At 36.5% G+C, this 26,652-nt stretch overlaps 1 protein-coding gene across 1 annotated transcript in view; it reads left to right on the top strand.

Moving 5' to 3' along the window:
• Positions 1 to 26,652, top strand: part of CUNH14orf39 (chromosome unknown C14orf39 homolog) — a 35,786-nt gene that overhangs the window by 1,420 nt on the left and 7,714 nt on the right. The window contains exons 3-15 of the mRNA XM_052738154.1: positions 148 to 274; positions 3,244 to 3,333; positions 7,424 to 7,611; positions 7,702 to 7,744; positions 9,509 to 9,629; positions 10,806 to 10,897; positions 13,026 to 13,150; positions 13,886 to 13,959; positions 17,446 to 17,531; positions 19,552 to 19,565; positions 22,359 to 22,420; positions 24,166 to 24,341; positions 26,263 to 26,407. Of these exons, the coding sequence (XP_052594114.1) occupies positions 148 to 274; positions 3,244 to 3,333; positions 7,424 to 7,611; positions 7,702 to 7,744; positions 9,509 to 9,629; positions 10,806 to 10,897; positions 13,026 to 13,150; positions 13,886 to 13,959; positions 17,446 to 17,531; positions 19,552 to 19,565; positions 22,359 to 22,420; positions 24,166 to 24,341; positions 26,263 to 26,407 (1,343 nt within the window). The remainder of the gene's footprint in view (positions 1 to 147; positions 275 to 3,243; positions 3,334 to 7,423; positions 7,612 to 7,701; positions 7,745 to 9,508; positions 9,630 to 10,805; positions 10,898 to 13,025; positions 13,151 to 13,885; positions 13,960 to 17,445; positions 17,532 to 19,551; positions 19,566 to 22,358; positions 22,421 to 24,165; positions 24,342 to 26,262; positions 26,408 to 26,652) is intronic.

Genomic DNA, 26,652 nt, shown 5'->3' on the forward strand with positions numbered 1-26,652 from the left:
GTGTAAATGCCCGTCTCTCTCAGTCCTCGCTGCCTTTCCATTCTCTCATTCTCTGCCTTTTAGGTCAGCTGCCATATACTTTTATTTTTCTGGTATGTTTTGAGTTTATGATGTCTAGGTAAATAAAACAAACATTTCCTTTTTCAGAATGCCTTGAATGCATTAAAGAAAAGAAAGCAAATGTTTCTAAGATATGTGAAGCTATAAAGAAAACAGATGAGGAAATTGCTTATTACTATAAACATAGTAAAGAAATCAAAGACTGCTATAATAAGTAAGTATTTGACAGAAATGAACTTCCGTTTCTTATCATTTGATAATTTTTTTTTTTTTTTTGGTTTCATTTGATAATTTTACTCAAGGTTTCAGAGTTGTTAGTAGAAAATGTTGAGTTGGAAATGTAGTTCAATGATAGGGCACTTGCCTAACATTTGCAGGGCCCTTTTTATTATTACCACAGACAAAAAAAATCTTATTTTAAAGTAACAGTGTTCTCTCTGTCTTCCTTCCCTGTCTTCCTCTTCCTCCTCTTCCTTCCTGGTAATTGAACCCAAGGCCTTGTGCACTCTTCCCTCCCACTGAACTAAATCCCAACTCCCAAGTTAGCATCTGTATTCACAAAATAATTACGTCACATTGCCTAGTTATATGCAGCTGCAGAAGGACTTACAGAAGATTCCACAGAAAAGCAGAAATAGGGGTTATAAGAGCTCACTAATTCAGACCTACTTAGTGTAAACAGACTTTTGTAAACTGAGAGTGTTGGCACATGCTTGTATTCTAACACTTAGGAGAGAGAGGCAGAAGAATCAGCACTGTCCTCAGCTACATAGAGGTCTAGGCCAGGTTGAGATATATAAGATCCTGTCTACAGATAAACAAACAAATGATTTTGTGTATAAGCTTGGGATGTAAATTTGCTGTTGATCTTCGACTTTTCAAGGTCTTAGATTTCTGTAAGAATTTAACCTAGGGACTGAAGAGATGGTCCCACAGTTAAAAGCACTCACTGCTCCTGCAGATGCCCAAGGGTCAGTTCCCAGCACCCACATGGTGGCACACAACAGGCTGTAATTCCAGTCCCAGGGCTTCCAATTCCTTTTCTGGCCTCCATGGGCACAGAACACATTTGATGCACCGACTATCATGAAGACAAAACACCCATACACATTAAAAAAAAAAAAAAAAACTAAAAAATTTCAAGATAAAGACTTAAGAAATAGTCTTTGGATTTATTCATTCATCTTTCTTGGTTGCAATTGAATTGAGTTTTTTGTTCAACATTTTAACTATAGGAAAACACTGTGCATAACTCTTAATATCCAACATTAGAGGTTTCATTAATTTAGTTATATACTTATCACTGAACATTCAACAGTCAGTGAAATTATGACATGTATGTTTGGTATGGAAAGAAGTTAACAGTACATTACAAATTGAACAAGCAAATAATAAAACATTTATAGTATGAATCCAACTAATAATATGTTTCCAATTATATATCTGGATTTCCCAAATTAGGAAAATCGGTTGTATATCAAAATGCTTGTAGTGAATATTTCCTTAGTGATCACTGTGAGCACCTTTTTGTTGTTTTGTTGTTGTTGTTTTGTTTGTTGGTGTTTTTCTTGAGACAGGGTTTCTCTGTGTAGTTTTGGTGCCTGTCCTGGAACTTGCTCTGTAGACCAGACTGGCCTGGAACTCACAGAGATCCGCCTGCCTCTGCCTCCTGAGTGCTGGGATCAAAGGCGTGCGCCACCACCGCCAGGCAGCACTTTTTGAGACAGGGTTCCTCTGTGTAGCCCAGGCTGTCCTGGAACTCCCTCTGTAGACCAGGCTGGCCTCGACCTCATAGAGATCTGCCTGCCTCTGCCTCCCAAGTGCTTAGATTAAAGGCATGTACTGCCACTGCCTGGCCACTGTGAGCATTTTAAATGCACAGAATATATGTATATGTAATCTTTGAACCTCTAATTCTGTTCTGGAGAATATTTTCTAAGAATTGATGAGAAATTTAGACAAATGTTTAAGAATAATTTCTGCCCAGCAAGTGACAAAAGAGGGTAAGTTGTTATGTGTGATTATGATCTCGATATTGTTATAATAGTAGTAAAATCTGGAGATAACTTATTAAAGTAGTAATACTAGATACTTAAGAATGTGGGTAGTGGTGGTGTACGCCTTTAATCCCAGCACTCGGGAGGCAGAAGCAGGCGAACCTCTTTAGTTGAGGGCAGCCTGGTCTACAGAGCAAGTTCCAGGACAGCCAGGGCTGTTACACAGAGAAACCCTGTATCAGAAAAAGTTTTTTAAAAAAAGGAAAAAAATGTGGATAGTAATTTTCTATATATACTTTTCTGTACTTACAGAATGGGCATACTTAATTTTTGAATTTGAAAAAATATTAGAAAACAAAATATTCACATACTACTTAGAACAGAGGTGCCATGGTATACAGTAATTTTAGATTTTTTTCATTTTGGAAATATTTTTCAAGTTGTACAATAAAATGGAAAGTATAAGTTAGATATTCACTTTATTCATGCTGTCTGATTTTGAAATTCATTTTGGCCTAGTTTCTTTAATCTCAAAAGGGCATAAAACCTAAAAGTCAAAGGAAAAAAAGCTTCTCTTTAGACCCTTTCCTAGCTCTTTAAATATTTATTACTGAGCCGGGCAGTGGTGGCACATTCCTTTAATCCCTGCACCCAGGAGGCAGAGGCAGGTGGATATTTGTGAGTTCCAGGCCAGCCTGGTCTACAGAGTGAGTTCCTGGACAGCCAGAGCTGCACAGAGAAACCCTGTCTCAAAAAACTAAAAAAACCAAAACCAAAACAAAAAACTTACTACTGAAGAATTTCTTTGCCAAAATTGCAAAACTGTGATGAGAAAGGATGACTGATGTTGGGGTGTTAATACAAGAACATTAATAGAATATGTAATAGAAATGTCACAGCAATACACAATCTGACCTGTACTTCTCTAGTAATGAAAGCAAGTTTTATGTAAAATGTAATGAATATTAATATTTGGTTATATAAGAACGTGAATGCTGGTAGTGGTGGTGATAGGATTTGACCATTTTTTAATGTGAAGTTATTTTTGCTAGCAAGAGAAAGATTTATTGTTCTTTAAATGATTACATTCTTTTTTGTTTCTATACCCATCCCACTGCATTCATTTATCACTTTGAGATGGTAATCACATTCAAATTGGTAATCACAACTGTAATTTTTTTCGTAGCTGGAAGCCAACATGTGATGTTTTTCATAAACATGAAGATTATATGCAAGATCAACTCACTGTTTACCAAGAAAACAATGAAAAAGACAAGTACTGTGTATATGTGTATATATATATATATGTATATATAGAGAGAGTATATTAAGTCTCAGTTCCATAAGTTTTATGTTAGTTAGTTTTATCATGGCATGCTATGTAAGAATGGTAATTCAAAAATGTAGCAAGTTTGTATTCTGGAGAATTTTAAGTAAACAGATGCTGTAGGTCTGTTTATTTATTGTAAATCTTCATTTAACTTCATGTGTGTTCAGATATAACCTATTTCTCATCAGCAACTATTGTAGCAGAATTGTTCAATGATCCTTATAGGAAACCACGTAAAGGAATACTTATAGTTAAAACTAGCTCATGAAAATTTGGGGGTATTGACTTTAATCCCTGCACCCAGGAGGCGGAGGCAGGTGTGTATATCTGTGAGTTCAAGCCCAGTCTGGTCTACAGAGTGAGTTCCTGGACAGCCAGAGCTACACAGAGAAACCCTGTCTTTGATGTATTCATCATGGCATGTTAACACATGTGTGTCATACCTTGCTCTCATTTGCTTCCTTCTCTCACTACTTTCCCCTAACACTCCCTCCCCACCTCAAGCTGGTGTCCACCGTTCCTCTAGGTATCCCCTCTCCTGCTTTCTTAAAACATTACTATTTCCTACCTCTTAAGACCTCTTCCTTTTCTTCACCTCTTCCTCCCTTTTCTAGTTTTGTTAGTCACACACACACACACCTATATATAGAAACACATACAGATTAAACCTAGGTTCTACGTATAAAAAAACCTGTAATCCTTTCTTTTCAAAGATGAGCCCTAAAAGAGGTAGGGATGAAAGTTACAGATTTAGAGTTACTGTTATTAGAAATCATGCAAATGTGTAAAATGTCTCAAGGAAATGTCTGGAGCAAAACCAGGAGCATGATGGTTTAAATGAGAATGGCTCCACGGGCTAATATGTTTGAATATTTAGTGGACTGTTTGGGAATGATTGAGAGCTGTGGCCTTGTTGGAGGAGGTGTGTCACTAGGGGTGGGCTTTGAGATTTCAAAAGCCCATGCCGTTCCTTATTTGCTCGCTCGCTCTCTCTCTCTCTCTCTCTCTCTCTCTCTCTCTCTCTCTCTCTCTCTCCCTCCCTCCCTCCCTCCCTCCCTCCCTCCCTCCCTCCCTCCCTCCCTCCCTCCCTCCCTCCCTCCCTCCCTCCCTCCCTTGTGCTTGTGGATGAGATGTATGAGCTCTCAGCTACTGCTCCAGGGCTTTGCTTGGCTGGCTGCTCCCATGATGGTCCTCTACTCTAACCCTCTGGAACTGTCATTCCACTATAAACTCTTCTATAAATTGCCTTGGTTATGTTGTGTATTCACAGCAATAGAAAAGTAACTAAGACAAGAAAGAAGCTAGAGTATACCATCTGAAGGTAGAAAATGGAAAAGGAAAAGGAGACTGTTAGGCTATTCTTTATAGATGATGCTTTATTCTCCAAAGAATTTGTAATGATTTATTTAACAGTACATGGCTTTTAAAATCAAGGCTTCTCTGGGCAGTGGTCGTGCAGGCCTTTAATCCCAGCACTCAGGAGGTAAAGGCAGGTAGATGTCTGTGAGTTCAAGGCCAGCCTGGGCTACAGAGTGAGTTCCAGGAAAGGCGCAAAGCTACACAGAGAAACCCTGTCTCAAACCCCCCCGCCCCCCCCAAAAAAATCAAGGCTTCAGGGAATAAGAATTGTTGTTGGTTGTTTTTTACTTTGGCTCTTTTGCTCTTTGCTCTTTTGGGGGGCCTGCCACCCAGCTCCCAAATAAATACACATGGAGGCTTATACTTACTTATAAATGCCCAGTCTTAGCTTGGCTTATTTGTAGCCAGCTTTTCTTAAATTATCCTGTCTACCTTTTGCCTCTAGGTTTTTATCTTTCTCTATTTCTGTATATCATTCTTCTTACTCCGTGGCTTGCTGTGTAGCTTGGTGGCTGGCCCCTGGTATTCTCCTCCTCCTTCTCTTGCTTCTTGATCTTCTCTCTTTTTCTCCTTCTAGTCATTCTCTCTGCCTGCCAGCTCTGCCTATCTTTTCTCCTGCCTTGCTATTGGTCATTCAGCTTTTTATTAGACCAATCAAGTGTTTTAGACAGACAAAGTTACACAGCTTTGCAGAGTTAAACAAATGCAACGTAAAAGAATGCAGCACATCTTTGCGTCATTAAACAAATGTTCCACAGCATAAACAAATATAACACACTTTAAAATAATATTCTACAACAAAGAATAATGTAGGAAACCTTTGACTGAGTTAGAAATTCACACAGGTGGTCCTACTACATATATTACTGAGTAAAGGTGCAGATTAGACTTTGAAATTACTAACAGTGAAGACATTGTAGAAATGTCATCAGGTTGGGACTCAGACTATTCATTTAAAAAGCAGTTCATTTGCCTAAGATGAGTAGATTTTCCCGAAGCTTCAAGGAAATTTCTTTCCTGGGTCTTCAAAAGAAGGAAATGTAGAATGGAGTGATTAGAATTATGTGTGTGTGCATGCGCATACATGTGTGCTTGTATCATTTAAATGTAATTCATGGTCATTTAAGATAGGTATAAGAGATTTATTTATTTAATGTGTGTGGGGTTTTTTGACTGCATGTATGTCTGTGCACTGCAAGTGTATCTGGTGTATGTGGAGGCCAAAAGAGGGGGTCAGATCACTTGGAGTTGGAATTACAGAGAATTATGAAGTGCCACGTGAGTCCTGGGAATTGAACCTGGATCCTTTGGAAGAACAGCTAGTGCTCTTAACTGCTAAGCCATCACTCTAGCCCCCATTATATATATATATAGTGTATACATATATGTATGTACATATATATATAATTTTTAAAGAAAAATGTTTCAAAGAGAAGCTAAAGCAAATCAATCCAAATATGTGTCTTTTTAAAATAGTGTTTATTCTAGATAACCTTTCAAGCTGAACAGAGGTACTTAAGCGAACAGTTGTTTGTTTTCTAAACCAGCCATATAGATAATTTGAATTGATGACTCAATATCAGACATTTTAAAGAAGAAATGAAATAATGCACCACCCATTTTGCCTTCCTTTTCCACTTCACTTTCCAGATATGATTTCACTATGTACCCTCAACTAGCTTTCAACTTGCTCTATAGCCCACACTTACTTCAAAATTTAAATTCTCTAGTATCAGTCTACCTGTTGCTTACTTCTAATCTATTCCTGCCTAAGGCATTCATGAAAATGAATATTGCTCCTAATAGGTGAGATAATAATGACTCTTCTTGGATCATCACTTAGGGAAGTGTGTGAGAAGTGTGTTAGATCATAAATATATGTTGTGAACAAGATGGATGTTTGCTAATTTCATACAGTATGTTAGCTTTCTTAAAGGTATTTATTCGCTTATACTATTTTCCCTAGTTATTCCAAGTGATAAGTGATTAGCAAATACTCTGAGTTTGATAAAAAGCTTATTTAGGGGTTCAACTCCCATATCTTGTTAAAGAGGACAGAGTTTAGTAATAGTGTCTTCTGGACATGGCAGAGCTGCCACAGTTATGAACAACATCTGTGGTTACCTGCACACCATCAAGACAGTCAACATTCTAGCATGGAATGGGAAGGAGGTTCATGAGCCCCAACCACAACTGAGGAGTTACGGAGAATTGATGACTTTGGTGTGTATAGAGAGTCAGTTTTAAGTGTGTGGCTTCTGGTTGACCATGCTCTAGTGGATGGCCCCACACCCAGAAATATATAGACAGTACAAATTAGAGTTGATGGGTTAATAATTAACAAAAGAAGACCCAACATTGGGGGTAGTGGGAAGGTAGGGATGGATCTGTGAGGAGTTCAGGGTGAATATGATCAAAATGCATTGCATGAATTCTCAAAGAATGTCGTCATTAAAGTGATGAGAATGGATGATAATGGAAGGGGACTAAGGAGTGCATGAATAGCTCAGGTAATAAAACACAAGTATGGTGGGAGAGTTAGAGAGTTTGAAAGACAGACTATTCAAGGAAGTAAAGATGAGTAAATAATTGCCATTTATGTTTAATGGAATAGACTTTAATAAATGATATTTGCTAAGTTTGTAGATGTCTACATAATTTCTTTTAATTTTAACAGAAAAATGTACCATGGTTATATATGTCAGTATGAAAATGTTTTGAAACAATACCAACTAAAATACTCAGAAACACGCTTTTCATGTAAATATTATGAGAAGAAAAGAGAACATGAAGAAATTCAAAACAGAGTGTTGGCATGTACTGAACAACTAAAAAAGAATGAAACTATTCTTATGGAACTTCTAGGTATTGAAATTTTATTATATACTGCTCTAGTTACAGCATGTTTACAATGGAAAGAGTATAATCGTTCTCAATTGAAAATTTGTTTTACAGTTCCTGCTCCATTCCCATCACTTACTAAATGGACATTACACATGTATCCACAACAGATTTCACTTATAATTTTATTAGATAAGTATAATTTCTGTTTTTAATTGTTAATATGTTTTCCTGTTGAGAATCTCAATGATTTGCTTTTCAGTTTAAGTCAGATTTTAAAGATCACTTTAAAAGTCTCCAGGGGTTAGTTTCCATATATGCCCATGTGATCAAAAGCAAGTAACTTAAGAGAAAATAAAATGATATATGCATCTGGCTTTAAAGTGACAACCAAATGAAGAATTTTATCTTTCTCTGTCTTTTAAGAAGTTCCAAATAAATTGATTATTAATTACTCTTTAGTAGAGAAGGTAGTAAGAAAGTGAGTTATAATCATTCATTTTCAAGTGTATTGGGTACCTGTCTTGTGCTGGGAAATGCTGCAATTACAGACTTCCCTTGGAGAGAACTCGAGTGTAGTATGGGAAATGGATCATAAATAAATCTGATAAGGACCACTATAATAGATAGTGAAGTCATTTTAAATGGTATAAGTGTCACCTGTTTGTCAGAGAGATCTTCCCTAATTATGAACTGAAAACTTTAATCTTCTTTAAACCTTAGGATCTTTTATATGCTTTCTTATCGGATTAGAATTCCACTGTTTGTGCCGTCTTCATCCATGCATTCTCTTTTGTTCCCATTACAAAACTGTTGTTTTAATGCCTCTACTCCTTGCTTTCTCCATATTTTGGTTTTCAACTTTTTTTAGTTTTTTATTTGCTGTGCATTAAATTCTCTGTGCGAAGGGTCAGAGATTAGTAGGTAATTTAAGACACAACCAGAGTTTAAAGGGTTGGCTATAATTTGGGATGGCATACAAAGTTTGAATGACAAAGAGAGGTGGATGGAGGTAGAAAGAATTGAAAGTTAGGGTTTAAGTATTTATATGTACAATTTTAAATAGACACTTTTAGTAATAACACGATAGAACATTCACTTGAAGTTTTGGTTGTAGCATACAAATTATGTACGTTATAAGGCAAGATAGGAAAGGACTAAAAAAGGTTTCCTAAGAGCTTTATTCATGGTTAATTATTCTAATCAGTTCTTAGTTCTCCTAAATGGATTGTACAGTAACTTAAGAAATTATATTATTTAGTAACCTCACAAGATGTCTGTTAATAACTGAGAAATACTCTATAAATATAAACTATTTCAAGCAGGAAGCCCAGGTGGGAGCTCTTTTCAGTTATACAGGATACATTGATGAACATTATGGATAAAGAAAAGGGAAATTGAGTGAATTTTTAATGTTGATTTTAGAATAAATAAGTGATAGAAACTTAAGTTTGTAGTTGAATTGATTGTTTTATTAGTTATGCCAAATGACACAATGAACTTGCGTAGAAAAAGTTCAGAATTCTACCTTATAAAAATATTTTATTGAGGCCGGGCGGTGGTGGCGCACGCCTTTAATCCCAGCACTCGGGAGGCAGAGCCAGGCGGATCTCTGTGAGTTCGAGGCCGGCCTGGGCTACCAAGTGAGTTCCAGGAAAAGGCGCAAAGCTACACAGAGAAACCCTGTCTCGAAAAAAATATATATATATTTTATTGAAAGAAAAAGTCCCAATGAGTATTCTCAATAGAATGTTAATTTTAAGTTCATTAATATACTATAGGTAAACTATTTGTATTAGCATTATGTCTTTTCAGTTACCAATTATCAATATTACTTTTGTAGAAAATAAATGTCAATAGTATATATTCATTATATAATAAATGTAAAATTTATTTCGTGCCTGTTCCTTAACATAAAAAGAGTTAATTTGAGATATAAAACACAAGACATTCTTAAATGTGCCAACAATTTTACCAAGAGATCACTTGAATTGGAAAAAGAAGCAGATGATATGGAAATAGAAATTAATTCTTTAAATAAGGTATATATATATTATATTTTAATACATTGTTAATGTATAAATATGATGGTAATGTTAGTCTACAGTCTTAAAAGAGCTGTTTTTAAGACAGCTTAAATATGGAGAGAGGCCAATTTATGTGCCTTAGTGAAGCCAAAATGTATTTCAGATTTTGAATATATTTAACTCTTAGTTTTGGGGAATAGTTTGGATTTTCTTTGAGGTACGAGGAAAGACAAAGAAGGAACAGGATGTAACTTAGTCATAAGAATTGATTTCGATAAAGGGTCAAACCTAGGCACCAGGGCTTGTTAGGCAACTGCATTACTGGGTGCGCCCTCAGCCAGAATTTAAAGAACAACTGTGTCTTTGAAAGAGGGAACAAAATAGTAAATAGTTTAGGGATTTGGAAAGACTTGTAACTGTAGTTTATAATATTTAGAGAGCTAGGATAAAAAGAGTTTAGTTTTTAAGATTTTTCTAGAATATATTTTAGTATCATCCCTTGAGTTGTGGGATTTCTTAATTAATTTAGATTTATTTATTTTATTTGTATGGGTGAGTTTTTTTTTTCTACATATATGTACACTTCATGCATGCCTGGTGCCTGTGGAGGTGAAAAAAGGCATCAGAATCCCTAGAACTGGAGTATGGGTGGTTGTGAGCCATCATCTAAATGCTGGGAACTGAACCTGGGTCCCCTGTAAGAGCTGCAGGTGTTCTTAACTATTAGCCCTCTCTCCAACCATGACATAGCAATTTTCACTAATACTACCAAAAATACAAATTTGAGGTTCTAGAAAAACAATGATATTCATTAATTAAGAAAAGTATATATGTCTGACTGTTCTGAACGATACCTCTGTCTCTGTCTCTGTCTCTCTCTATCTCTCTGTCTCTCTCTGTCTCTTTCTCTGTGTGTGTGTGTGTGCGTGTGCGTGTGCGTGTGCGTGTGCGTGTGCGTGTGCATACATAGAGGCCAGAGGTCAATATTGGGTATCTTCCTCAAATCCTCTCCACCTGAAACCGAAGTACATCCATTTGGCTTGACTGACTGGCTAGTGAGCTTGAGAGATCCGACTGTCTTCACCTCTCCAGTACTGGGATTACAGGCTCACACCCTTATACCTAGCTTGTATGTGGGTGCAAGTGTGAGCTGACATGAAGTTAATTATTTTATCTCATTTTTCTTTTTAGCAGATTGCAAGACTTTTTGAAAGAAAGAATTTTTCAGAAGCTCTAGAAGAAAAGAATAAAAATACAGAAAAGAGAAAAGAATTTAAAGAAAGGTATAGGTAAACTTTAAAAATGAATTTAATGTGAATAGATATTCTGCAGCTAAAATTTTGAGTCTGTATCTGATAAAATTTTATGCAAGCTATTTTTCTATTAATTTTATTAAAATATTATTTATTTAAATGTTGCAAACTAATATCCTTAGTTGTTGTTTAGGAAGACCAAAGCTATCATACAACAAGAAATAGGGTAAGAGCAGCTCATCTGTTCCTTTTGTTGTTGTTGTTATTTGAGACAGGGTTTCTCTATGTAACAGCTCTGGCTGTCCTGGATTTGCTTTGTAGACCAGGCTGGCCTCGAACTCACAGAGATCCACCTGCCTCTACCTCCCTAGTTCATCTATTCTATAACTTGTCAGTGTTCAAAAAATGTATCCAGTTCCTGTGGTAGGACACAAGAGTTAAACAGTAGAGAAGCACTGTTTTTACCCTTTTTTTTTTTCACTTGACTATTCACCAGCATGACTAGTTCTTCCTTTACCTCAGTGAAGGAAGTGAAGATTAAACCCCACATTCTTCTGAGTCTGTAGCGTTGTGTGTTTTCACTGATATTTGTGGAGATGATACAAGGCATCAGGGAGGCATTAAAGACACCTTGATTTTACCTGTTACTGTAGGAGGGGAAAATACGTGTACTACTGTTGCTGTTTCTGATCAACTTTCTTCTTTTTGGCTTCTGCATATAACCTATTTTCACTCCTCGGACTTTATTATTTATCCCCAACATACTCCCCTCCTGAGTTAGTTTCCCTGATCCTACTTTGGAACTGTTTTATTGATGCCTTCACTCCTACATATTACTTCCTGAGAGTTTGTCATTAATTTTATGATGAAATTTATTGGGAAATTTGCAAATATATAGAATTTTATTTTATGAACACTTGAATATTATAAAAATGTGTTATATTAAGAGGAACTAATATAACCACCTAGCCGTTTTTACTCAGTATATGCTATTTTACTACTCATGTTTTTGCTTTCCATTGTTTCAGTTACTCATATCCAGTCATGATTTGAAAATATTAAATGGAAAATTCCAGAAATATTGAACACTATTCTGAATAGTATGATGAAGTCTCATGCCATTCTGTTCCTTTCCATATAAGATGCGAATCATTGCTTTGTCCAGGGAGTCAGTGTTAGCTACACTACCTGCTTGTTGGTTGTTTAGTATCCTTCTTAGTTACCAGATCAGTGTGGTGATATCCTAGTATTTATGCCCAGAGTCACCCTTATTTTTAAAATGGCTCCTGCATATAAGAGTAGCAATGCTGGTAATTGTGATATGTCGGAGAGAGGCTGTAAAGTGTTTTTTTTTTTTAAGTGATAGCTTTCAACTTAAGGAAAGAAAACAAGAATACACTTTGCTTGTTAAGATTTATGATACCAAATTTATCTGTGAAACTCTGAAGAAGGAAGAAATAAATACTACTTTTACTCTCATACCTTAATGCAGAAGTTATAGCTACAGTGTGTAATGATTTCTTAGTTAAGATGGAAAAGACATTGAGTATGTGTATGTATGTTTCTATGTATAGGGAAAGGTATAATATATGTAAACTTTAGTACTAGCTGTGGTTTAGGCAGCCATTGAAGGTTGGGGTCAGAGTGTATCTTCTCTTCAGAAAAGGAGAATAATGTATTTTTGATAGTGTTTTATACTCATTTGATTCAGAAAAAAACTCAGTGAAGTTATTCTTACAGTAAAAATATTAAAAGACACATTTATGACTATAATATTTTATTACTTTAATAATTTCTGTATTTATGATAGTTGATTTGTTTCTAAATAAATCTTTTTAAAATTTGAAGTACTCTGAAATCTAAAACATGTTATTTATAGTGAAAGTGTATAAAATAGTTTTGATCTTCTTTAAAATGATTGTGTTTAAAAGGAAGAGTATAGTATACTGAGAAGAGCATTGGACTTAATCAGACAATACTGGCACTCCCTATTACTAAGTCATTTAATACTAGTGATAAAGTCTGTTAAATGCTCTGCAGACCTAGTATCATGATCTGCAAAAGTGAAGAGTTTTAACTGTATAGTATCTAAATATCCCTTCTGGGTTTAAATTTAATTTTTACTTAGCTAATAGTAAATGTCAACTCTTCTCTTCAGAATTTTTGAAAAAGATGAGCATGTATTGAACAGATCCTCTCAAAGTAGCCAGTTACTACTACCTTGTGAGTCTCAGAAATTTGTAAGACGAATAAAGATGCATTCTTCAGAACCAAGAGTTACAGGTACAGAATTTATCATTCAGAAACCTAATTTTTTCTTGACAGCGAGGAAATAACATTAATTTTAGTTATCACTTGGTGTAAGCAGTGACAAACAATACTGAAGACCTGTAGGCCTGGGAAAGTTCCATTTTAAGTCTTCTGAGTGCAAACAGGATATGACTTGTACACATAGCTTTTCTTTTTCATTTTTGAGAAGGAAATCATTTGTGTAATGTTTTTTCCAAGTGTCATATAGTCCGGTAGCACGAATGTCAGAAGAGGATGACCAGCTCTCCAGTAAAGGGATAGCTGTTGTGATCTAGTGCTAGTCGCTGAAATGTTGAAGTCAGGTTTCATTCAAGGGTCTGCGGAGTAATCGCGTTGTATTACTTTGACTACACTGTTTTAATTTTTTCTTCATTAATGTCACTACTCTGCCTTTAGTAATCAATTTTAAGAGAGTAGTTTTGTCACATGTCCATTTTGTCATTTCACATTCATGATTATTGTAATAACTAGTATGTAGAAGTGAATGAAAGGTTTGAAGTAATTTCATATTTTAAGCTAAATAATCTTATAAACTTGATTTGCCAAAGTATAAATTGTGATTAAATGTTAGAGAGATGATGGCTGGGTCCGGGTATGTAGCTCAGTGGCAGAGTGTGAGTGTGAGCTTAGCATATACGAGGCAATGAGTTTGAGATCATGATTGGTTTTTGTCTTCAGAATTAATTTGAAGTAATATATTTAATCTAGATAAAAAAGAAGAAAATTCAGTCAATCAGTCAAAGTTTGCTAGTAGTGATTTGAGACAAGAAAATGACTCACAGGTATGTCTTCCTGTTTTTTTTTTTTTTTTTTTTTTTTTTTGGTTTTTCGAGACAGGGTTTCTCTGTGTAGCTTTGCGCCTTTCCTGGAACTCGCTTTGGAGACCAGGCTGGCCTCGAACTCACAGAGATCCGCCTGGCTCTGCCTCCCAAGTGCTGGGATTAAAGGCGTGCGCCACCACCACCACGGCCGTCTTCCTGTTTTTAATAGCATAAATGTTTACATTGAATGAGATAATAAATGTAGGTAGGATACAAGGATGTATGTGTGTACTTGTGTATACATGCATGTACATAATAAATTAGCCACTGCTATTACCTCATGGTCTAAAATGTTCAAGAGTTTCCAGTACGGCATTCAATATAAACTTCCCCCTTGTGACTAAATATCATATAAAATTTTTTTTTTTTTTTTTTTTTTTGGTTTCTGAGACAGGTTTCTCTGTGTAGCTTTGCGCCTTTCCTGGAACTCGCTTTGGAGACCAGGCTGGCCTCAAACTCACAGAGATCCGCCTGCCTCTGCCTCCCGAGTGCTGGGATTAAAGGCGTGCGCCACCACCACCCGGCAATATAAAATATTTTTTAAAAATACCAGGCCTGGTAGTTAGTAGACCAGAACTTTTGAGAAATATCTGCTAAACCCTTCATTACAGTACTGATTGCACAGGCTGTACCAACCACACTGTTTTTTTTTTTTTTTAAAGATTTATTTATTTATTATGTATACAGTGTTCTTCTGCACATATCCCTGCAGGCCAGAAGAGGGCGCCAGATCTCATTACAGATGGTTGTGAGCCACCATGTGGTTGCTGGGAATTGAACTCAGGACCTTTGGAAGAGCAAGCAGTGCTCTTAACCTCTGAGCCATCTCTCCAGCCCAACCACACTGTTTCATAGGGATTTCTGTCACTAAAAAAAATATCAGAGACAATTAACATTTTTTTCTTGGTTTTTAGAGACAGGGTTTCTCTGTGTAATAGCCCCTGCTGTCCTGATACTCTCTTTGTAGGTCAGGCTGGCCATGAACTCATAGAGATCTGACTGCCTCTACTTCCTAAGTGCTGGGATCAAAGGCGTGCGCCACCAGGCCTGGTGACATGAATTCACAAAGAGAGAAAAATGTGACTCCTGCAGTGAAATAGATTGTTGCTGTTGCTCTTGGTTGACTCCCAGAGCTTAGAGGTTCAAGACCCTGTTGCTGAAGACACCATGCATTTCCATACAGGACTGGGAAGGGTTGAGCTGGGTCTGACCTGGGTGTCTCCTTGCTGAAAACAAGTTCTCTTAGTATTCAAAGATGATATTTAAGCTGGCAACGGAGAAAAGCAAATAATATTCCTACCTAACAATAAGGCCTGTGAACCACAGCAGTGGGGTGTTTCTCACTCTCTGCTTTATTCCATTGAGACAAGGTCTCTCGCTGAATCTGAAGCTTGATGGTTCAGATAAACTAACTGGCCATTGAGCTCCTGGGACCTGCCTGTCTCAGCCTCCCATGCCCAACTTTTATGTGGGTGCTGGGAATTCAAACCCAGGTCCTCCAAGTGCACTTACCAAAAGCCGTTTCCCTACCCCCCCCAAATACATACATACATACACACACACACACACACACACACACACACACACACACACCACACACACACATATATGGAGAGAAACAGAGAGACGGGGTCTTGAGATATAGTGTAGACTGGTCTCAAACTCAATTTTCTCTCTCTTTCGCACACACAACCACACACACACACACACACACACACACACACACACACACACACACACCACTTATCTTAACTAATTCTAAATAATTGGTTAATAATTGCTGTCTTGTCATAATGAAAGATAGAAGTCAAACAAAAAGAACCATTTCACTGTAGTTGTAGATAATTTTTAATTGCAACACTCAAGAAACAGAGGCAAAACAGGTCTCTGTGAGTTTGAGGCCAGCCTGGTTTACATAGCAAGTCCTAGGGCAGCCAGGGCCACATAGTAAGACCCTGTCTCAGGAGGGAAAAAAAGAGCCTTTCCTGGGAAAGCTAGGCCGCCCAAGGGAAAAGAAATTTACATACTTCCAAGGTATTTGGGGAATTATAGAAGAAATCAAAATAGAATTTATAAGATTTAACAAAATACTATAAAACCTGAAACAGACTGGTTCTCAGAGCAAGATGTATATTAAAAACAAACATTAGAAAGTGAAAAAAATTAAATATCAAGTATTTCTACTTCAAAATGCTCACAATAAAGATTAGTGACCAGAAAAGCAAAAATTAGTGATATTAAAAGGTTGGGTTGATAAATCTGATCAAAGCTAACATACTTTAACTATCAATAAGATGCCAGCAGTCCTCCCCCTAACATAGTCGAGACAAAAGGAAAGATAAGTTTGTTTATCTTCTGGATAAACAGAAGATCATCCTAAATGTGGAAGATAATTTTTTTAAAATACCGAGAGAATGCTATGTAAGACTTTTTACCACTAAATTTAGGATAAGATGAATATTTATGTAAGGCAATGTAAGTTATAAACAGGCCTGAAAAGTAAATAAAGGAAAACACAGGTGTATAGTCTCCCAGGTGAACAAGTGCAATCTCTAGTAGCGATTGTTATCCTTCTCCCTTATTCCTCTCAGCATGCAGACCTAGACTCGGGTTCTCAGGGGAACTCCAGCAAAGCTTTCAGGAGTGCGTCAGACTGCTCAGCCTTGGTGCTGCTGACTTCTTCTCCTTCTCCTCCTTCTTCTTTATTCTTCTTCTTCTTACTATTATTTGGTTTTTTGAGACAAGGTTTCTCTGTGTAGCCCTGACTGTCCTGGAACTCGCACTGTAGACCAGGCTGGCCTTGAACTCAAGAGATCTGCCTGCCTCTGCCTCCTGAGTGGTGGGATTAAAGGCATACACCACCACGGCCCAGCTGAGAGAGATTTTTAAAGAACCATAAGAGGATCCTACAAAGACTGCCAGCCATCAAAAAAATTAATTCGCTTTTTGCTTACAAAGTAAAATATGTTTCTTTGAAGCATAATTCACATCCATAAAATTTACTATTTAAAAGTTTGAGTTCAATGATTTTTAGCATACAGGTTGTACAACTGTCACCACTGATCCCAGAACATTTGTATCACCTCATAAATGTTTTTAAAAGGACATAGAAATGGAGTAGTCAATAAAGAAAACAATAATATTCTAATATTTGATTAATGAATATGGATAATTTTAAAAGTCTACTTTAAATGTGGAAAGACCACAAATAGTTGGCATACTTGTCAAAAACATCAAATTATTTAAGAATCCTAAACCTTTTTGTTTCTCAGTATATATGCCTTTGTGATTCCTATGTAGTTATTTCAATTAATGTATGTAGTTGTAGATATTGATAATGGTGATGATTATGAGAATGAAATACTAATGTAATTAGAGACCTCAATGTAGCTATGATACATGATTATTATTTATATAGGAAATCTAATGCTTAATTTTTTCTTTCAGATATTTAATTACTCTGATATGGATAGTAGTTCAAAATGTTCACATGTTACAGCTGTTAAAAATTCACAAGGTTTTATGCAATTCAGGTAATTTTTAAAAATAAGAAAATGCCCAAAGGGTTGGGGTATGGTTCAGCGCTAGTGTATTTGTCTACTTTCAGTTCCTAGAACTGCCTCTCTCAAGGAAAAGAAACATTATAGTCTCTGAGATAACTTGTAAATATTGACTCTGAAATAATAAAAATTATATTTGTTGTATTTTAGATTGAATCAATCAAATTACAGTCAATGGATTGAAAAAGGACATATAGGTATTTCCTGTTTATATTTTTCTTAAACAACAGAATTTACCAGTTTTTATATTAAATAAATTATCTGAATGTTTTCATCTCTGGTTAATAGATATGTATGTGGTTTAAGAATATATTTTAGAACAGCCTGGACATGAGTGGGGGTAATGAAAGGCGAGGGTCGAGGGAAAGAGAGCTTGGGGGAGCGGGAGATCCCAGCTGGATCAACAACAGAGAGGGAGAACAAGGAATAGGAGACCATGGTAAATAAAGACCACATGAGAACAGGAAGAAGCAAAGTGCTAGAGAGGCCCACAGAAATCCACAAAGATACCCACACAACAGACTGCCGGCAATGGTCGAGAGACAGCCCGAACTGACCTACTCTGGTGATGGGATGGCCAAACACCCTAATTGTTGTGCTAGAAACCTCATCCAACTACTGAGGGATCTGGATGCAGAGATCCATGACTAGGCCCTGGGTGGATCTCTGGGAGTCCAATTAACGAGAATGAGGAGGGTTTATATGAGCGAGAATTGTTGAGACCAAGGTTGGATAAAGCACAGGGACAAATAGCCAAATGAATGGAAACACATGAACTATGAACCAATGGCTGAGGGGTCCCCACTGGATCAGGCCCTCCGAATGGGTGAGACAGTTGATTGGCTTGATCTGTTTGGGAGGCATCCAGACAGTGGGACCAGATCTTGTGCTCATTGCATGAGTTGGCTGTTTGAAACCTGGGGCCTATGCAGGATTGTTTGGCTCGGCCTGGGAGGAGGGGACTAGACCTACCTGGACTGAGTCTACCAGGTTGACCTCAGTCTGTGGGGAAGGCTTTGCCCTGGAGGAGATGGGAATGGGGGGGGGGGGGCGTTGGGGGGAAGGTGAGGGGGACGGGAGGGGGGAGAACAAGGGAATCCGTGACCGATATGTAGAACTGAATTGTATTGCAAAATAAATTAAAATAAATTAAAAAAAAAAAAAAAAAAAAAAAGAATATATTTTAGGCCGGGTGGTGGTGGCGGCGGCGGCGCACGCCTTTAATCCCAGCACTTGGGAGGCAGAGCCAGGGGGATCTTTATGAGTTCAAGGCCAGCCTGGTCTACAGAGCAGATCCAGGAAAGGCGCAAAGCTACACAGAGAAACCCTGTCTCCAAAAAACCAATATGTATACACACACATACATACACACACACACACACACACACACACACACACACACACACACACACACACATATATACATACATACATACATACATACATATATTTTAGGGTTGGAGAGATGGCTCAGAGGTTAAGAGCACTGACTGTTCTTCCAGAGGTCCTAAGTTCAATTCCCAGCAACCACATGGTGGCTCACAACCATCTGTAATGAGATATGGCGCCCTCTTTTGGCCTGCAGGCATATATTCGGACAGAACACTGTACACATAATACATCTTTAAAAAATATATTTTAATCAGAAAATAAAATGGATACATTGCCTTGTAGAAAATTTGGAAAACAGAAAAATATAAAGGAAACAAAATATCACTAACCAGACATAACTGACATAATACATCCTGATGTATAGTCTTGTCTTTTTTTTAATACACAGGTACATTTTGTTCTCTATCCCCCAAAATTTGAATTATACAATATATGTACTTTATATCCCATTTCCCTACTCAACAATATACAGTCTTTACAAACAAAAGATGACATGAGGTTATTCTTCATATCATTAATTTTATTTGTAATGACTACATACTATTCCATTGAATAGTGGATTTCAGCTATTCTCACACATTGAATATCTTCTTGTTTCCAGGTTTTTTTGCTACTGTAAATAATATCTTCTATATTTTATATTAATTTTTGGTGCTTTGACTATTTTCTTGGGCTGAACATCATAGAAAGGTCACAGGATATATATACACACACACAGCTTATTTCTCCAAGATCAACTTAACTGTTAGAACTGTAGCATACAATGGAGAGTATTTATCTTTTCCAAATATCTGTATTTGGGTGTATATGCATGGATGTGTAGTTACAAAAGTATACACGTATGATTATATGTTTGTATATTGTATACCTTATGCATGTACATATATATTTTAGTAACCTATTAATGAGTTACATTATTCCCTGTATCATGCTTATATAGAAATCATCACTTTTTTTACTTTTTTGAAGTTTTACAATGAGTCATTTTGACACTATACAATTTTGTCAATTGGGGGTGGAGAGATGGCTCGGTGGTTAAGAGTTGTACATCAGCTCTTCCAGAGGACTCAAGTTCAGTTCCTGGTACCCACAATGACAACTTACAACCACCTGTAATTCCAGTTCCAGGGGATCATTGGCCTCTTCTGGTTTCCTTAGGCTGGCACACATATGGCATACATTCACTTAGATACATACTCATAAATATAAATAAAAATAAATCTCTAAAATATTTGTAGATGCATATATTTTCTGAATAGTCATATTCTGTCAGTCTATTTTTCTCACTTCTCTTATATGGTTCAACTGAAACAACATGTGCATCCTAGACAGCTGAGTACTCTCTTTGCTTTCTTTTAAGAGAAAAAAACCATTAGCCATTCCTGTGCTTGTGATCTGCTCCAGCTGTTTATAATCCTCTTCATAAGCTAAGCTGATTGCATTAGACAAGAAGGAATAGCTAATCCCTTAAGAACAATGCACCTTTGACAAAGAGATGTTGGGAAATATAGATATAATTGGCACAGTCCTACCTGTGTTAAGCATGTGTAATGAGGCTTCATACTCAAGAAGACATGTAATTATTTTAGAGAAAAATAAAGACTTTCAACAGTCCCTAAACCTATAATTTGAGGAAATTAATATGTGGTAAAAGTAATAGTTGTGATTTAAATGCAAGAGGCAAAAGGTACAAAGCTTACAGAAGATAGGTAGATTCAATCGTGACTTCAAGAAAGGCATTTCCAATTGTTAAAGATTTATTTACCTTTTGATTTATTTTTAATTATGTATATGTGTGTGTCAGAGTGTGGGTGTGTGCACATGAGTGCAGGTGCTCACAGAGGCCAGAAGGTGTTGGATCCTCTGGAGCTATAGTTACAGGCAGTTGTGAGCTGCCCTGTACTGGGAACCAAATTCAGGTCCTCTGTAAGAGTAGTACTCACTCTTAACTACTAAGCCATCTTTCCAATCTCAAGAAAAAGATTTCTTAAATAATAATTAAGAGCTTAATTAATAAAGAACTGATCATTTGTTACATTAAAATAAAAAACTGTTTCTCCAAAGATACAATAAAAAGGAGGCTGTAGAGATAGTTCAGAGGTTAAGAGCACTTGTTGCTCTTGCAGAGAAGATCTGGGTTTGGTTCCCAGCACCCATATGGCCACTGATAGCCATCTGTAACTCAGTTCCAGAGGATCCAACACCCTCTCCTGACCTCTTGTGTGCACTGTAAAATAAAAATAAAATCTAAAATCTAAAAAAGGGATACAATAAAAAGGAAGAAAATGAGTCATGAAGCCAAAGGATTTATTTGTAATACATAAAACTACCCAGAGAGTAGTTCCACAAAGTATAAAGGACTTTTACAAACCAAGCAGATAAACGCAGACAATTCAATTAGAATATGTCAGGATTGAGGCTCGGGTGGCTTAGTAGGTAAAGCAAGCACTGGTATGCAAGTGTGAGGTGAGGCCCTCAGTTTGGATCCCTAGAACTCAAAGAAAGTTGGATGCATGTGTCTGTGATTTCAGTGGTGCTGTGGTGAGCTGGAAGGTGGTGACAGGACAGTCCCTGGAAATTTGTAGGCCCACTAGCCTGGCATGTGTAGCCATAAAAAAGAAAGCCTGTCTCAAGCAAGATTAAAGGCAGTGATTGACAGTCAACACTGTCTTCTGACTTCCACATGCGCGCACACACACACTCTCATATGCATGTGAATATCTACACAGACATGCAAAGATAAAAAATTTAAAACTTAGAAAATAGAAATATGTGAATTGACACTTCAAAAGATACTTTTCTGGCAGATGAACATGAAATGATGATTAGCAAATCATGGAAGTGTAATGCTACAGTGAAATACTGTTACACATCTACCTGATTAGCAAATCTAAAAAGTCTACCCATATTCATATTCATATTCATAAGAGTGTTGAACAGTAGGGGCTTTCATATGCTAGTGATATGAACCGTAATTAATAGATCACTGTATATTGAAACCACTAAGATAGTACTCATTTTCCGAGACCTCATGATTTTTACAATGACTAGTTATCACAGCCAAAGTTGATACAGTCCTTTTGGAAAAGTTTGACACATGATATTGGGAGATACACATACTCTTTGTCTCATAATTATACCTTAGATATATTTAGAGAAATATAAATATGGAATGCACATAAAAATGCCATTTGTTGTAGAATGCATTGATATATGGAATATTTGTACCAGTAATAAAACTATGTCTACATGCAGTGATATGGAGAATTGTGCACACATATGCTAAACAAAAGAAAGACATAAGATATATGTATAATGTAGCATGACATTTTAAAGCAGATGAGTAAATTGTTTAATTTCATAATGAAATTGCATAAATGAAGTAGTTCATTCTTGTATAACCAATAGATGCTGAGTGTGGAAATAAAGAGACAGGAAGACAACTAAGAGAATCAAAAAGTACTCCACAGGTAAGTCAAATCTTAGGTTTTTAGTTTTTAAGCATAGCATCCTAATTTAAAAGATATTCTGTGACCGTTTAAATTTTAGATTTATTACAATTAAGATTATTTATTAGCTTGGAAGTCAGGTTCTAGGAAGTTAGAAATTTATTTTCCAGATTAAAAAAAGAATACACAAAAATCTATATGAGCAAATACTAAGAAATTGTTACTCATAAGTGATGATACATATTGAGATAGAAACCAATTCATGATTGAAGAAAATAATTTTGACGTGATTGAATGATTTGTGATGGCAATTCAAGACCAGTGGTTACCATGAAAGTATCTTGATGATATAGTGTAGTGGAAAGCTTTAATGATGACAGATGCAGACTAAGGTACCAAGGATTAAAATGAGAAATGATGAAGTAGTAATCTACTGTAAAGGAAATACAGGTAATGAGCAATTATAATTTTTTTACACAGACCCATATTGTTTCTGTAATAGGATTTGGTATAATCATATATGATAATAATCATATATGATAATTCTCATTCTCTCTCTCTCTCTCTCTCTCTCTCTCTTGTTTGTGTGTGTGTTTGTACAAAAATGAGATTAAAAAAGTATTCAGGTTCTCAATCTTTAGGGATAAAGTAGCATAAATTAGAATGGCAAAAAATAAAAAAACCAAGTAGGCAATTGTCTGTTAATATTCACATTAAAACACAGTTACCTTGGATAAGTTATGAGGACAGGTTTATTACAGTTTGTAGTCTAAGAGCTCATGAGTAGTTGGTCCCGTTGTTTGGGCCACTATCGTACACATATCATGACAGAGTGCACAATAGAGTCAAGCCCTCATCTATGGCCAGGAATTTTTTTTGAATAGATCTCACAGTCCCTTTCAGAGCATCCCACCCACCATGAGCTAAAGAACTCTCAGATCTGGGGCCTGGAGAGATGGCTCAGGGGTTAAGAACATGGCAGCTCTTCCAGAGGTCCTGATTCAATTCCCAGCAACCACATGGTGGATCACAACCATCTATAATGAGATCTGGTGCCCTCTTCTGGCCTACAGGGGTACATGCAGCAGAGCACTGTATACATAATAAATAAATCTTTTAAAAAAAGAAAAAGAAGCCGGGCGGTGGTGGCGCACGCCTTTAATCCCAGCACTCGGGAGGCAGAGCCAGGCGGATCTCTGTGAGTTCGAGGCCAGCCTGGGCTACCAAGTGAGTTCCAGGAAAGGCGCAAAGCTACACAGAGAAACCCTGTCTCGAAAAACAAACAAACAAACAAAAAAAAAAAAAAAAAAAAAGAAAAAGAACTCTCAGATCCTACCTCCTAGTAATACCATGCTGGGACTTAAGCTTTCAACACAGATCCAGATTATAGCATAAAGCAATAAACAAAAATTGCTTAAAAATAAATTTCCTTTTCAAGGAGTTAGCAGAATATAACGTGGATATTTAAAAGAAAAACCACTCCTCAGTATTTTCTGTCAATTTCAGTATGTTTTGGTTATCATTTACTCTTTTCATGTAGAGGTAAGAGAGATGGGGCTGGAAAGAAAAGACTTTACTGACAAAATAACTTTTATTTTTTTTATTTTTCTATTTTTTGAGTATATATGTTACTTCACCAGTTCTTACTTTCCTTATCTGTGAAGTGATAACAGGCTAATGTGCGTCCTACCTTATGCATTATATGGGTGTTTTTTATTAAGTAGTAACAGTCATTGTGAAAGTGGTGTGTTACCTTCCATCTGCAGGCCGTGTACATAGAACACTTTGGAAAGCCAATAGAAAATAATAGTGGTGAAGAAGAAAGGACTGAGAATTTCCCACAAACTCCTGAAACTCCTTTATTTCCAAGAACTCCGGAAACTATGAAGACACCTGAATCTGTGGAGAAAATGCAGTTCCCTAAAAGCCCCTTCTTTGAAATGTAGGATTTTTATTAATAATTCTAATTGAATTATTTATACATTGAGTTATATAAGTAATTTATAGGAGTAGTAAAATACCTACTTAATTAGAACTTGAAAAGATTTTAGTATTTCAGTCATGAAAACAAGGGAGAGACCGTGTACCCATCTACCTGTTTGTACAGCTGTTAGTGTTCTACTGTTGTTGTTTCATAGACTCCACTCCCTGTTTTTAGTTTGTTTGTTTGTTTGTTTGGGGTTTGATGGTAAAGTGAAGAGGATACAGATACTGAGTAGCCACTGTGACAGTATGTAGGTTTCAGATTTTACAGAGGATAAATACGTGGAAAAATTTTAGTGTCAAGCTCAAGAACTACTGATACATAAAGGAGTTGTGACTACTTATTGAGTAATGCTTCAAGTCAGTTTCCATGTGGCATGTCTGAAGCATGAGTTCCCGTTTTCTTAAGACTAAGTGTCTCTAATATAAATATACAGCCTTGGAAACCGCTGATTGAGGGTTTGCAGCCAAGAAAGCAATGCTGAATTTAGCCTTTGGCTTCTGTTCAGACTGTCCCTTAACATTGAACCCTAAGCCCCTCTTAGACCTAAGTCAGATTGTGCTTCATCAGGTATTACTCACCTGTGTTCTACTCATGTATCTTAAATTGTTAGTAAGAATTTTATGTATGAATGCCATGCATTTGACTCAAGCAAAATGTATTCAAAACAGAACTTACCATCAAATCCTAAAATTGTGAATGAATGTTGTATTATATGCTGAAACTCTGTGGGTGAGAACATTATGGTCTGTAAAGGTATGTGATTCAGTTATGATCATAGAGATTGCTGTGGCAGTATTGTCAGACTTAGATATAATATATAACTATACATTGATTTATTTATATGGTTGGGGATGCTGGGGAGTGAACCTAAGACCTCACTCATGCTAAGTAAACACTGACCAGAGGTACATTCCATTTTTTTTTTTTTTTTTTTTTTTTTTTACATTTTATAAACTGGGTGGTGGTGGTGCACACCTCTAATCCCAGCACTTGGAAGTCAGAGGCAGGCAGATCTGAGTCGGAGGCCAGCCTGTTCTACAGAATGAGTTCAAGGACAGCCAGGAATCAAAGGCATGAGCCACCACCACCTGGCTTAAAGTTGAGATTTTAAACTTAGACCATTCTGGATCTATATTTTATACTGTCTTGTTTAATTATTTTTCCAGGTCATTATAGTTTATCTTCTCTTATCTAAACATTCTGTAATGTCTGACTTCTTATTAAAACGTGTCTCATGTCTAGTTTTCAAGATCTTGAAGACAGTGTCAGAGATGAGAACTTACATTTTGAATGTGAATGGCTGCATCTAAATTTCAACTTAGGCACTCACTATTTTTTTAAGCAAATCACTTAACATTTCTAAACTTCAAAATTACTTGCTGTAAAATGAAAAGTGATAACAGCAATACTTTGTTTTGATGGATTGTTGCAGAAGTAAATTACATGTATGTAAATATCTAGAATAGTGCTGACAACATTTCTCGGTAAGAATTGACAGTTAGCCGGGCGGTGGTGGCGCACGCCTTTAATCCCAGCACTCGGGAGGCAGAGCCAGGCGGATCTCTGTGAGTTCGAGGCCAGCCTGGGCTACCAAGTGAGTTCCAGGAGAGGCGCAAAGCTACACAGAGAAACCCTGTCTCGAAAAACCAAAAAAAAAAAAAAAAAAAAAAAAAAAAGAATTGACAGTTATTACCCCCAGAATGATTTTTATATTCCCTACTCAAACCATCCTTTCTCCATAAGTTTGTCACTTTGAAACCCACCTCCAACCTTTGTTTACAAATTCTTACCTGTATGCCATTGCTTATAGTGATTCCCAGTCTGCATTGTTTACTAATACATTTTTAACATTTTGATGATTTTTTAAATCGTTCTGTAACAGAACTAGAAATGTAGGACCTGAAGGACAAAAACAAAAGGATTCTCCTGGATTCTCATTTCTTATGAGTTATTCTTCTAGATCACCTGGACTAAATTTATTTGATTCTTCTGTATCTGATCCAGAAATCTCATCAGATCAGGTAATGTGATTTATTTCTAAAAACTGTACATCGGAGCTTTAGGCAGTTTTAGTCCTTTAATACCAAGCTTTCTTGGGACAGAATATTTACAGAGGCAACTTTTTAAAAAATGCTATAGATATAACTCAGTGGGATAGTGTTTGACTAGTGTCCTTGAGGCTGGGGGACACCTCCAGCATGGAAAAACGTTCTGAGTATTGAGAGTATAGAAAAATTCCTTACTGCTTTTTCATTCTTAACTTCAG

This window comes from Peromyscus californicus, unplaced genomic scaffold, assembly GCF_007827085.1.
Source record: "Peromyscus californicus insignis strain IS unplaced genomic scaffold, ASM782708v3 Scaffold_15__1_contigs__length_86483966, whole genome shotgun sequence".
Taxonomy (NCBI): Eukaryota; Metazoa; Chordata; class Mammalia; order Rodentia; family Cricetidae; genus Peromyscus; species Peromyscus californicus.